The following is a 12,444-nucleotide window of genomic DNA, read 5'->3' on the forward strand; positions in this document are numbered from 1 at the left end:
GTGAAGAAGTGGGCTCACCTCTTGTTTCTTCCCCTCAGGAGATTAATTAGAATGGATTAACCAGGAAACCTGAAAAGGTTGCCTTGCTCTCTCTTTTGTCTCCCTCTGCCTTCTCCCTCTCCTCCACTTCAAGCCTCTGTTTACTTGAAATCAGGATATGGAAAGTTTTTGGATTGAGTTTTAAAACCAAAGAAGTCAGAATAATTTTCCTTGGTATGCAGAACAGAAATGAACTGTTTTCAGCCATTTTTTTTGAAAGTTCATAATAAAGTTGAATAGTGACTGCAATGTTTGATTTGCCTGGTTTACACACATTTTTATTTCTAAGAGAAGAAAATGGAGACTTAAAAAAATTTCCTCTGCCCTTCAAGGTCCTTTTAGCCGGACTAAGAATCAAATTGACATGAGACAGATTAACAGGAAAAAATCGAATTTAGTTTCTTAAGTACTATGTAGTTTCCTAACCGGGAATCCACAGAGACAGGACATTCCCTACTGGTGGAGTGTGAGGCTCATCCTGAGCTAAGGAGAGGGTGAGGGCCCTGAGGACAGGAAGGGGAGGAAGATTACTAGCCAGAAGGTGAGAGGAGATTTTTGGAAAACAAGGGTTGCCCTGTTATGGAGACTGTTCCTTTGATAAAGAGATCTCTGTTAACAGCTCTCTTCCTGGTACAAGCTCTCTTTTCCAATGTAAATTAGGCAGTGGAAGGGGAGGTGAAGAGCTTTTCCTGAGTCTGGAGGGTTTTGATTGCTTTTAACGAAAAAAAAAAAAAATCTTCAGGCCAAATGGTCCATCTTGGGGCAGTGTCCTTGGCCCCTACACATGGTATGTCAGAGGTGGGTGCAGAAATATGCAAACATATATAATATATATACATGTTAATAATATATAAATTATATATGTTTTCTCTCCACTGATATTAAGTCTAGGCTATTACCCTGAGGATTTAGAAAAATTTAATTTGTTCCCAGAAGGGTTGAGCAACGCTGAAAGATCCATTGAACAATCCTCTACGCTCTTCATTAATTTGGAATTTGGGTTCCTTCTTGGGATGCTAAAGGGAGTATTTCCCTTCGTATTATCTATACTCAAAGGACTCATCAAGCAAATTAATAATGTAAAATGGGTTACTGGGAGAAGCTTTAAAATACTGAGGCAAATACCATTTGGTGAAGAATCATTAGCTTTCCATACTGACAAAATAACTGATGACAAATACAAAAGATTTCTTCAGTTCTCTAAAGCACCTAACCAAAGAATCCTGACCAGACAACATATCTTTAAATTATTTAGTCATTACTTGAATTTGGAAAAACAAGAATATATTTTTTAAAAAATCCTTTCAGGGGCACCTGGGTGGTTCAATCGGTTAAGCGGCTGCTCAGGTCCTGATCTCAGGGTTTTGGGGTCAAGCCCTGCCCAGCGGGAGTCTGTTTCTCCCTCTCCCCCACCCCCTCACGCTCTCTTTATTGCTCTTGTTCACTCTCTCTTTCAAACAAACAAAGTCTTAAAAAAGAAAAGAAAATATGAAGGTAAATAGGCGAAAACTGCTAACCTAATTGAAAGTGGTTGCCTCTGGAGAGGAGGGCTGAAAGATAGGGTGAAGCGAAGGGAGATGCTATTTTTCATTTGATGTTTTGTCATATTTCTGACATTTAAAAAAAACATTGTGCACATGTTAATTTAACAGGGGTCAAGGAGCCTGAAATTTCCAGGAGTGGGGTGAGGGTACCACAGGGCTCTGATTCGTTTTTTGCTTGGGGTACTGAATTTGTAGCTCTTTGTTTCTAAATGAATACTTTGTTATTTATTGTAATTGAAATTAATACAACTTCCACTGCTACTTTGAGGTCCCTAGAGAGTTTATAAGTGAAGATTAGAGAAATTTCTTCTTTTATATTCAAAAACTAACTGAATGTACCACTAGTGTTTTTTTTGTTTTCTGTTTTTTTTTCAAAGTTGAAAAAGCTTTAGGGAATCAGAACAATGGATTTTATTTGCTTTTAAACCATTATTGAAGTGGACATTAAATGTATAATGAAATTTTGTGGGTGCCTATGACTAGTGTTTTTCTTTAATAATATGCGTATACCACTGTTGTTTTCAGTTCAGGAATGGTGTTTTAAAAACTCAACATTGACTTCTACTTTCTAAAAAAGGAAAGACCCCAAAAAAGCACTTCAAATTCAGGAGGAGTAAAAAGCAAACTATAAACTGGTTATTTATGTCATATATACATATATAATTATATTGCATAAAAGGAGCTAGTTAATTTAGGAAAATTTTTGTGGGGGAAATATTTCACATGGTCCGCCAAGAGCCAGTCTCATTAAGGCAGGGCTATTACTGCTTGTTCCCGAAAAATCCAAATCAAAAGAGATGGACTGTAAATGTATCTACATGTTAGGAACACCATGTACAACTGTCTTCCTTGAAAAGGTCTTCAAAGCGCTTAAAATGAAGGTCCCACTGTTTTCTGTGATGTGTTCTGACATCACCCTTATTCTTGTTACCTGACCACAGATGCAAAGGATGCTACCCACCAGACCTTAAATAGCGACTGCACAACCTCAGAACAAGGAAGGTGGTATGCTCTACACAAGGCCACATTCTTGTGAGTCTCCCAGTAGGGAGATGGGGGAACCAACTTGCATAGATCATTTCTTAATATTCTTTAAACTCCTTCATTAATACCAGCCAGAGCTGCTACTTGGTCAGGACTTAAGAAGGCCAGGCCCTGTTCGGCATGGTCTGTCAGGGTGAGTTTATCTAATCCTTGCAAAGTGAGTCCTGTTTTGCAGATGATGACACTGAGACCAAGAGGCGGTCCAGCCAGCTCTTGGTAGAGTTAAAACTTTCAACTTCCTGGCTCTGGAAGCTCAGGCTTCCACTCTGCTTTTCCATACCTTGGGGCAGTGCTGACAAATCCCTGGGTTATTAATTCTTGCCTTAACTCTCTGGGAGGCTGGCATGGATTTAGTCACCGAACCCTCCCATGCTGGCATCGATTTGGCAAAATGAGCACAGTATTTAGAGTCAGGAGGCCTGATCTTTTTACAGTTGATTCTATCCCCGTGGTCCCCTGGTGAGAATTCTCTGCCTTCTTGAGCCTCAGTTTCTCTAACTGGATAGGAGGCCTGGATCCCAGACAGCTCAGACATATGTAACTGTCACACCTTCCCTTTCCCAGGAGCTGGTTGGCTCTTCCCAGCTGGACAGAAACTCTAGGTGTCCAACTAATCTCCCCAGGTGAGAAATGGGACCAAAGTGACCTCGGCTTTGGATGAGTCACAGGCCATCAAGGAGCAGGGTGCTGCCCTAGTCTGCTGTGTATGCTGTTGCAAAACTTTTTTGTTTTACTATTATTTCCAGATTTCAGTCAACTCTCATTGCACTCCACGGCTCTGAGTAGGGCCTGCGCCATGACTTTTCTTCCTATAAACTCTGGCATTTGAGATACTAGGAGATCCTGAGCAGCTCATAAAACACTCAGGACCAGTTCCCATTCGACTGCCTTCCCCCCTCCAGCTTCTCGTCTGCGCAGCAACACCCTCCGCGGCCAAAGGCTGTGTCTTGGAGGCGAGTTCAGCTTGGGGCAAGCCTGGCATCAAGTGCAAGGGGGTCAGACAGGGGACTGCCTGTCCCAGGGTTGCTTCTGCAGTTTTGCTGCGAAGCTTTGGGCAAGTTGTTGAGCGTGTCTGGGCTTCCGTGGCCTCACTTCTAAAATGGGTACTTTAAAGTTCTAATTTGAAGGGCTTGGCGCCAAGTTCTTACTAACAAACGCCTTGAAGTGGCCGCGAGGAGAGCAGATCTGGGTAGGGAGAACAGGGGGCGCTACCCTCTGCACGTCCTCTAGCGATTGTGGGGCCCCCTTTAAAGTGAGGCCCAGCCGTTTAGCGCCTGCCTTTGGCCCAGGGCGCGATCCTGGAGACCCGGGATCGAATCCCACGTCGGGCTCCCGGTGCGTTGAGCCTGCTTCTCCCTCGGCCTATGTCTCTGCCTCTCTCTCTCTCTCTGTGGCTATCATAAATAAAAAATAAATAAATAAATAAAGTGAGGTCGGGGTGGAAGGCAGCAAGGCCGCGCCTGGAAGACAGATCAGCTTCCAGGGAAGCGCTGCAAGGGCGCTCGCGAGGCCCCCCGAGGGCAGAGGGAAGCAGGGCGGAACAGCCCGGTGCCCGGGTCCCAGGGAGCCGAGGAGGGAGGTGAGGCGCCCCGTGCAGCTCTAGGCTCCCTGCAGCAGGCATCCAGCCGGTGCATCGGGCCGCGGGCGCCGGGGGCCGCGAGCGGGCGCGGCAGCACGGGAACGCGGGCCCCGCCCTCCGGCAAGTGAGCGCAGCCGCCGCGCCGCCTGACGCCAGCGGAAGGGCGGGCCCCGCGCGAGCCTGCTCGGCCGCCGGCGCCCGGGAGGGGGCGGGGCCTGCGGCGCGAGGGGCGGGGCCTGCGGCTCGAGGGGGCGGGGCTCGAGGGGCGGGGCGGGGCGGGGCGGGGCTTGGCGGCGGTTGTTTGCTCCCAGGCGGCGGTGCCTGGCTTTCCAACCCGGCTGCTCGGCGTGGAGGAGCGGGCTGCTCCAGAAAGGGGAGATCGCGGCTGGAGGTGGCGCGAGGGCCGGAGGGCAGCGGGCCGCGGGCGAGGACGCCGGTGGTCGTCGGCCGCCGCGATGTCAGCGCGGTGCTGCGCGGGCCAGGTGAGCGCGGGGCCGGGCGCCCAGCACCGCCGGCTCCCCCGCGTGCGCACCCCGCATCCTTGGCTCCGAGGGGCCGGGCGTGGGTGCCGCGGCTGCCGCCGCGCCGTCTGCGTGGCTGCCTCGGGCCGGAGCGCGGCGCGCAGCCGTCGGGGGAGCCCGGTGCCCTGGCTGGGAGGGACGGGCGGCTGGAAAGCGCCGAGGAGACCCCGGGGTCCTCGGTCCGGTCCTCGGGGTTCGCCTAGGGCGGGGCAGGCGGGGCTCGGGCTCGGGCTCCCCAGGCTGCCGGGGGGTCTCGCCGGGGCGCTGAGCTCCGTGGTCCACCCGGCTCTGCCTCCCCGACGAGCCCGGAAAAGGACGTGCGTGCGGGCCGCGTCTCCTCTGTCGTGCGGCGGACGACACTCGGGTCCTCTGGCGCAGGCAGCTGCGCTGGGCGTCGTGCAGCCCCGAGTGTCGGCGCTGGGCCTGCGGGAGCGCCTCGAAACCCGGGTCGCGCGCCACGGGGGCGCCGGCGGGCGGGGGAGCCAGCCCCGCTTCCTGCGCTCGCGCTCGGAGCCTTCCGTCCCTCGCCTCGGCTCCGCGGGCGGCGGACGGCGAATACCTTGAACCGCGTCTGTCTCCTTGGGATGGGCGCCTCCTACTGGCCAGTAGCGCATCCGGGCGGAATTACTGGGCTTTAACTCTTTAGTGCTGATTAAGCAGAGTAAGCGACGAAAGGTAAAGCCTTCCCGACGTGGAGCCCCCTCCTCCCTATCCTCCCCACTCTGTACAGCGTCTCTTTTCCCTTTCTCTTTTTGTTTTTGCTTTTTTTTTTCTTTTTGAAGATTTTATTTATTTGAGAGCGAGCACGGCGGGGTTAGGGGCAGCGAGGGGGAGGGCGTGCAGGCTCCCCGTCGGCGAGCCGTGGGGCTGCACCGGGGCTCTAAGTTCATGACCTGAGCCGACGCGGAGCGCGGACGCTTAAGGCTCTGAGGCACCCAGTGCCCCTCTCTGCACAGCATTTCCGTACATAATTTTAATGGTGTGTTTTTTTTTCCCAGTAACTCTCCCTCGGGAGCAGTCAGGTACTGGGATGTGCCTGGTTTCTAATGCGTTCAGTCTTGCGGCAATCGAGGCCGGTCCCTGCGTGATGCGGGGGGTTAAACTCTGAGAGTCTCTAACCCGCCGATTGTGTTGGCAGATAATCCGCCCCCCTTCCAGCGGCTGTGTGAAGTTCTCCTGGTTTTTGAGGTCTAATACTGTACTTGGCTTGCGTTCACGTTGACCTTTTCATACACGAGGAAATTGAAGTTTTTGTGAGTTTTTTTTTTTTTTTTAATTCGCAAGTGGTCTCCATGTCCAACCCGAGGTTCAAACTCACTACCCCGAGACCGAGAGTCGCGTGCTCCACCGACTGAGCCAGCCCCTGAAAATTGAGGTTTTTAACTTGAGGTGTAATGACTTGCATTAAGTCAGGCAAGGAGGGAGAGAGGATGCTTACCACTTTACCAGGGCTTTTGGTACTAAGATGGACTAGAAAGGCTGTTTTCCGAATGTTCCCGATCTCAAAGCTTTGCAGATCTTTCATTGTTGTTTGAGATGCTTTCCAATTTGGTGCAGCACTTCCCATTATTTAGTAATTATAGGTATTTAGGGGCATCTGCCCTCCCCTAGTCCCTTGAGGCCTTCTGTGACTCCAAGCAGCTAATTTAGGGCTTTGAAAATGATTACCGGTACTCAAGTGGTCTTGTAAAAGAATTATTGGTATGGTTGATATTTTGGCAGGATTTAATGACTTGTTTCTAAAATCCCCCTCTCAGGACTTTGGAAAGAACCAAATCCTGGCCATTCATCACAGGAAAGTTAACTTCTCCTTTCTCTGGGCTGCTTGAGGGAACACTGTGGTGGGTCTCAATGCAGTGAGGGGGTGATGACACTATGACGTCTTTCGGATGGGGCTACTAAGAAGTGTGTGCTAAAAACAACTCATAGCACCATCAGAAGCTAAGTCTGACAGTCCCTTTATTTAAACAATTTAAAAAAATTGGTAAGTAATTTTTCTATGCAACCAATCCTTTTTGTTTAATTTGAGCACCCATGAACTGTTTTATTCCCAGCATTTCTGAAATCAAATGTGTGGGTCCCCGCCCCCACGCCAACCAATTTCCCCAAGACACTAACTGGATTTACAATTCAATTCGATTATGACGCCACCTGGATTTACTATCCCACAGGTTAAGGGCTTAGTTGGATACAACTGCCTCTCGCCACACACTTCAGATGCCAGTCACTTCAGATGAAGTCTCATGGACTTCCCATACTGAAGGAAAACCAAATCTCTATTTCTGGTGTCACGATATCACAACCCCTACTATGTGCCAGGAGCTAGAGATAGGGCAATGAGCCGGACAGACATCATCTCTTTCCTCAGTGGTCCGTCCAATTGTGCTTGTGTTCACAAGCATGTAAACAGTGAACTAGTACTGTAACAAGACCTGGTAGCAGAGTGGCTTTGGGTGGGTTGCCGCGGAAGCCTGTCTGAGAAGATGCTCCTGGAATCGAGACTGGAAATGATCAGGAAGGAGAGGCATGTCAAGGCATGTCCATGTCAAGGTCTGGGTAAGGAGCCTTGCAGGGTTTTTGAGGAACAGAAGGGGGTCCAGGGTAGCCGGAGTGTCATCAGTGGAGCAGATGAGGCAGAGGCAGGCGGGTCCAGAGGTGGCCAGAGACGGACTGACAGCCACGGGTGGAGTTGGGGCTTTGTGCCTGTTCCAGGGCAAGCTGTGGTTTGCTCCACACTTAGATCACTTTGGGAGCTGTGAAGACTCCACCGTCTCCGGGACTAGCGGAGGTAGGGAGAGCAGTCAGAGCTGTTCATTGAGTGGAATATTTTTTAACTGCCTCCTGTATGTGCAAGCAGGCTGTAGCAGTCAACAAAGATGCCCCCTGATGGAGCTTAACGCTTGGCCATCCGCTGTTGCTGTAGTGTGAGGAGGAGAGCATGTTTTACCTTAATGTAGGCTGTAGTGGTGTTCACAGTGGGAGGTTGTTGGCTTCTGGGGTAATTTTAGAGGTGAATTGGACTTTTGTGTGGATTGGAAGTGGGGTGTGGGAATGAGCGCTATGGCGGATTTGTCCCCAGCAACTGGATTGCTGATGGTGCCATTTACTAGGTGAGATGGGAGGCTTGAAGGGAGGAGGACATTTGGGAAATTAGTTTTCTTTAGGCTTTGTTACATTTGAGATGCCTATTATAAATTACATGCGTATGGAAAGTCACCAGTTGGATGTTTAAATGGGGAGAAACTTAGGGGTGCCTGGCTGGCTCAGTTGGTAGGGCATGCGACTTTTGATCTCAGGATTGAGTTCCAACCCCACGTTGAATGTAGAGATTACTTAGAAATAAAATCTGAAGAAAGTTGGGAGAAGTTTTAGGTTGGAGATAGAACTTTTTGGAACTTGAAGGACCATCAGGAGCAGTGTATAACCTAGAAAATAGCTCTGGACTCAGGTCTGGGTTTGAATTGGTAAATCTGGACGAGGGCTGGTGTGAATGTGCACATGTTACCTACCCTCTGTTAACCTCAGTTTTCCTTGACTGTAGAATGGGTGTGATAATACCTCCTGGGATTATTGTAAGGGTTATATGCGATCTAGACACACAGTCTCTAAGTACATAGTTTAGCACAGAGTAAGGAACCCCAAACTCTTAGTTTGTTACTAGCCAATACCCACCTGCACCTGGATAGTTCCCAGGTCATCTTATTTTTGCACCGACTCTGAAACACACTTAGATTTCACTTACGCTGTTGCTAATGGATGCTAATGGAAGGAGAGATTACACAGGGGAGAGTGGTCACTCCACACTGTGCCGGGGCAGGTCCCTGAGGACTGGATGATGAGTAGAGCTGCCTTGCTCTCCTGGGAACGTACGACTTATTTAGGGGGGCAGTGTGGGGAAAGCTAGCTACAGAAAATGATAATACATACTGTCAGAAGTGAAATAAGATGTGTAATTGAAAAATCTAGACAGTGCTCACAGGGCAATTTGAGAATAAAGCTCGGCAGGGTTCACTCCAGGCAAGTATAGGCATTAATGATGGTAGTAACGATAGCTGAGGTGTATGTCATGCCCACGATGGGCTGCCTGTTTCTACCTGCATTAGAGCATACATTTTTCCACAACAACCTTAAGGGGTGATTAATGTTCTAATTGGCTTCCTTTTGCAGGGCAGACAACTGAGTACAGAGAAATAAATGAACTTGAATGATACTCCATGGTGGTGGAGCCAGGCCTCGATGCTGGTCCACCTGACTCAGGTTGGGCCTTTTAACTACCAGGCTGCCATTCCTTATTATTCTTATTATGTAGAAGTAATGAATACCTGTTGCTCATTATTGTTGCGTATGATGGGCCTCAGGCAGTTTTGAATACACAGCTGTTTTGATAGATACTGGTAGTTGCCAGTGGTTGTGGGTGGATAAGGTTTAGCCTTTTCCAGACCAAATTCTGCCGCACATGCTGACATTTATTGGCCAGGCGGGTACATAGCAGTCAGGCAGCCTGATCTGGGGCTTCATGATGTTCCGGCTCTTTGCTCTTCTTGGTGCACTGACATGGAGCTTGCGTGCTCACCCGAGGCAGAGGCAGCAGTGATCTAGTATGCAGGACCCTCACCCAGGCGGCCAGACCAGCAAGACCACGTGGGTGGATCACAGCCACGGGGCCATTCCTGGGATGCAGATTCACTATCCAGTGGTGGTTGGGCCAGTTTGTTTAAGAGCAAGAGTGCCCCGGCCAAGGTATTTCCAGCCAGTTCATAATAAGTACTATTTCCCCCAATGAAAGCCCATTTGTAATGTCTGTCCTGTTAACAAAGTCATGAACACCACCCAGAACTAGCTGTGGTCAGAGACATACAGCTAGATGTTTTTTTTTTTTTTTAATATATGATAGTCACACAGAGAGAGAGAGAGGCAGAGACATAGGCAGAGGGAGAAGCAGGCTCCATGCACCGGGAGCCCGACGTGGGACTCGATCCGAGGTCTCCAGGATCGCGCCCTGGGCCAAAGGCAGACGCTAAACCACTGTGCCACCCAGGGATCCCCACAGCTAGATGTTGAAGCAGTGAAAACATTTTATTTTCTGTAACCACTGACACTAGGGGAAGAGCTGAGCTCTGTTCTCTTTTGCAGGTAGTTTTTTTTTTTTTTTTTTAATCTATTTATTTATCCATGAGAGATGCAGAGGGAGAAGCAGGCTCCATGCAGGAAGCCCGACGCGGGACTCGATCCAGGGACTCCAGGATCACACCCTGGGCCTAAGGCCTCCAGTGCTTAACCGCTGAGCTACCCAGGGGTCCCTGCAGGGAGTTTTAAAGGGGGAATGAGGGAGTAGGGAGGAGTGAGTGGGGCCCAGTCGAGTTAGGGAAGGGAAAGTTACGGGAGGTGGTTAGTAGACTTGGGATTAGGCCCCTGTGTCTGCTAGTTGGCAAGTTAGGATTGTCCTTCCACTGACCTGGGGAGACAGGCCCTGTCCTTCCTGATAATTACATTTCCAAGGAATGGCTTTTGGGTCCTTGAGAAAGACGCTCCAGAGTTGTAGGAAATACATACACATCTCAAAGGGACAGGAAGGATTCACAATTGTAAGCTCTCTTTGGTAAGAAAGGAAGGCCAGGGCCTATCTCAGGTGTTGGCTAGGACAGTTAATTTCTTTTGACTGCCCAGAGCTTTTCTAGATGAGAACTGAAGGGCAAAAGGCAGCTGGGCCATCCTCGAGATGCAGCCTTAGGTTGCCAGAAGCCCTGTTAGAGCTTGGTCAGATCTGTCCTGTAGGAGTTTGTGCAGAGTTGCTTTGTGTTGAGATTTCTTGGAGTTTTCACCATTATTTAAGCTGGTTAACAAAATCTGGGTTCATTGGAGTTAGAGGTGACCAAAGTCCATACAGGAGACCTAGAGTGTGGCCTCTGAGGAAGTGTTAGCTGGAATGGGTGTTCCTCATCAGGGCATCTGAAGTCCATGAAGACTTCTACAAAAAGTAAATAAGCTCAAGAAGCATTACCTTGGTAATGATCTTCCCCTTGCTTTGAGAGTTCTCTCCAAACGTGCACTTAGACCTGCCTAACCCCTAGTACTTGGTCATCTGATGGACAGGAATGGTTTCCTGGTTACTGTGTGTATGGTCTTCCTCTCTCCCCCTAGACAGAGCGTGTACTATTACCTCGCTGAACCCCCTATTGAGTACTTTTGGTTACAAAACTCTCTCTCCCTACAGCTCATTGTTTATAGTGATTGGAAATGTTAGGTCCTCATTGTATCACGTGATGCTTCCACCCTTGGAAGGGATCCAGGCGCAAAAGTTCATTTTATCCATGACTGGTGTGGTTTTTTTTTTTTTTTTTTTTTTTTTTTTAACTTATTGGGTGTATTTGTGAAACACAGGGGGGAAAAACATCACACCAGAGAACCATATTTTGATATTTTAAAGTCCAGTCACCCATACTTAGTATATATGATTTTACTTTGTAAAATTCGATTATACTGTAGTGCTGTGGAATTATTGGGTGATCCTTCTCTTTTTGTGGAATTATTGGGTGATCAAGGGAGTGTTTTTTTTTTTTTTTTTTAAAGTAATCTCTTCTCCCAAAGTGGGGCTCAAATTCACAACCCTGAGGTCAAGAATTGCAGGTTCTACCGACTGAGCCAGCCAGGTGCCCCCTTGGTCAGGGAAGTTGTGTTTTTTGTTTTAAGATTTTTAAAAATTTATTTATTCATGAAAGACACAGAGAGAGGCAGAGGAAGAAGCAGCTCCCTGCAGAGAGCCCCATGTGGGACTCCATCTCTGGGCCAGGATCACACCCTGAGCCGAAGACAGACGCTCAACCACCCAGGCGTCCTGGTCAGGGAAGTTTTTAACAGACACAAATCACTCATTTGTAGCCATTAATATTTTCTGGGTTAACGTTCAGGTGTAAGTATTCTTTTGCTTTCAAACATGATGAATTCTCCAGAGGTATTAAATAAAGTTAAACGAGTGAAAGTTAGTTAATAAGCATGTGTGTTAATAGGCTTGTGTTTCTATTTCTAAAAGACCAAAAATAGCAAAGAAAATCTGAATTATGCCCCCTTTTAATGCCGTCATTGACAGTATATTTCAGTCATTTCCAACATTTTCTTTGAGCTTTTTTTTGCCTTTATTTCTACAGATACTACCTCTCTCGATGGTGTTTGAGTCTGTTTCCCTGCTATATGAAGGTGCCCATCTCTGTTTCAGTTACATTAAGTGTGACTCCTGTCTTCTCACTAGGGTCAGCACTTTTATTTTTCTGTTCATTTTTGTAAAATGTAGGCAGAATGAGGTAAAGTGCCACCTGGTTGGCGTCCCACACTGACAAGGTGCTGACTGCCTAAGGTCGAACCGGTAGCTTATATCTTCACTGCTGAGCTCATACAGAAAGAGTGTTCGGAGATGTGCAGTTAGGCAAGCTTAGGTTGTTGGGGAGGGGTTGGGGGGTGGCCTGTTACCTGTCTTAAAGCAGGGAAGAGGGTTGCCCAGGAGCTCAGCAGTTGAGCGTCTGCCTTTGGCCCAGGGCATGATCCTGGGGTCCTGGGATCGAGTCCCATGTCTGGCTCCCTGCATGGGGCCTGCTTCTCCCTCTGCCTCTCTCTCTCTCTCTCTCTCTGTGTCTCTCATGAATAAATAAATGTTAAAAAAAAATAAACAGTAAAGAGGGTGAAGGTGGCCATGTTGGTTGGAGAGTTAGGGTGAGGGGTGTTC

General features: G+C 48.5%; 1 protein-coding gene across 1 annotated transcript in view; it reads left to right on the forward strand.

Moving 5' to 3' along the window:
- Positions 1-4,507: 4,507 nt before the first annotated feature.
- The window catches only part of SERINC5 (serine incorporator 5), a 106,626-nt gene continuing 98,689 nt past the window's right edge, over positions 4,508-12,444 (forward strand). The window contains exon 1 of the mRNA XM_072793588.1: positions 4,508-4,688. Within this exon, the coding sequence (XP_072649689.1) occupies positions 4,662-4,688 (27 nt within the window). The 5' untranslated portion in view covers positions 4,508-4,661. The remainder of the gene's footprint in view (positions 4,689-12,444) is intronic.

Source organism: Canis lupus, chromosome 2 (assembly GCF_048164855.1).
Source record: "Canis lupus baileyi chromosome 2, mCanLup2.hap1, whole genome shotgun sequence".
NCBI lineage: Eukaryota > Metazoa > Chordata > Mammalia > Carnivora > Canidae > Canis > Canis lupus.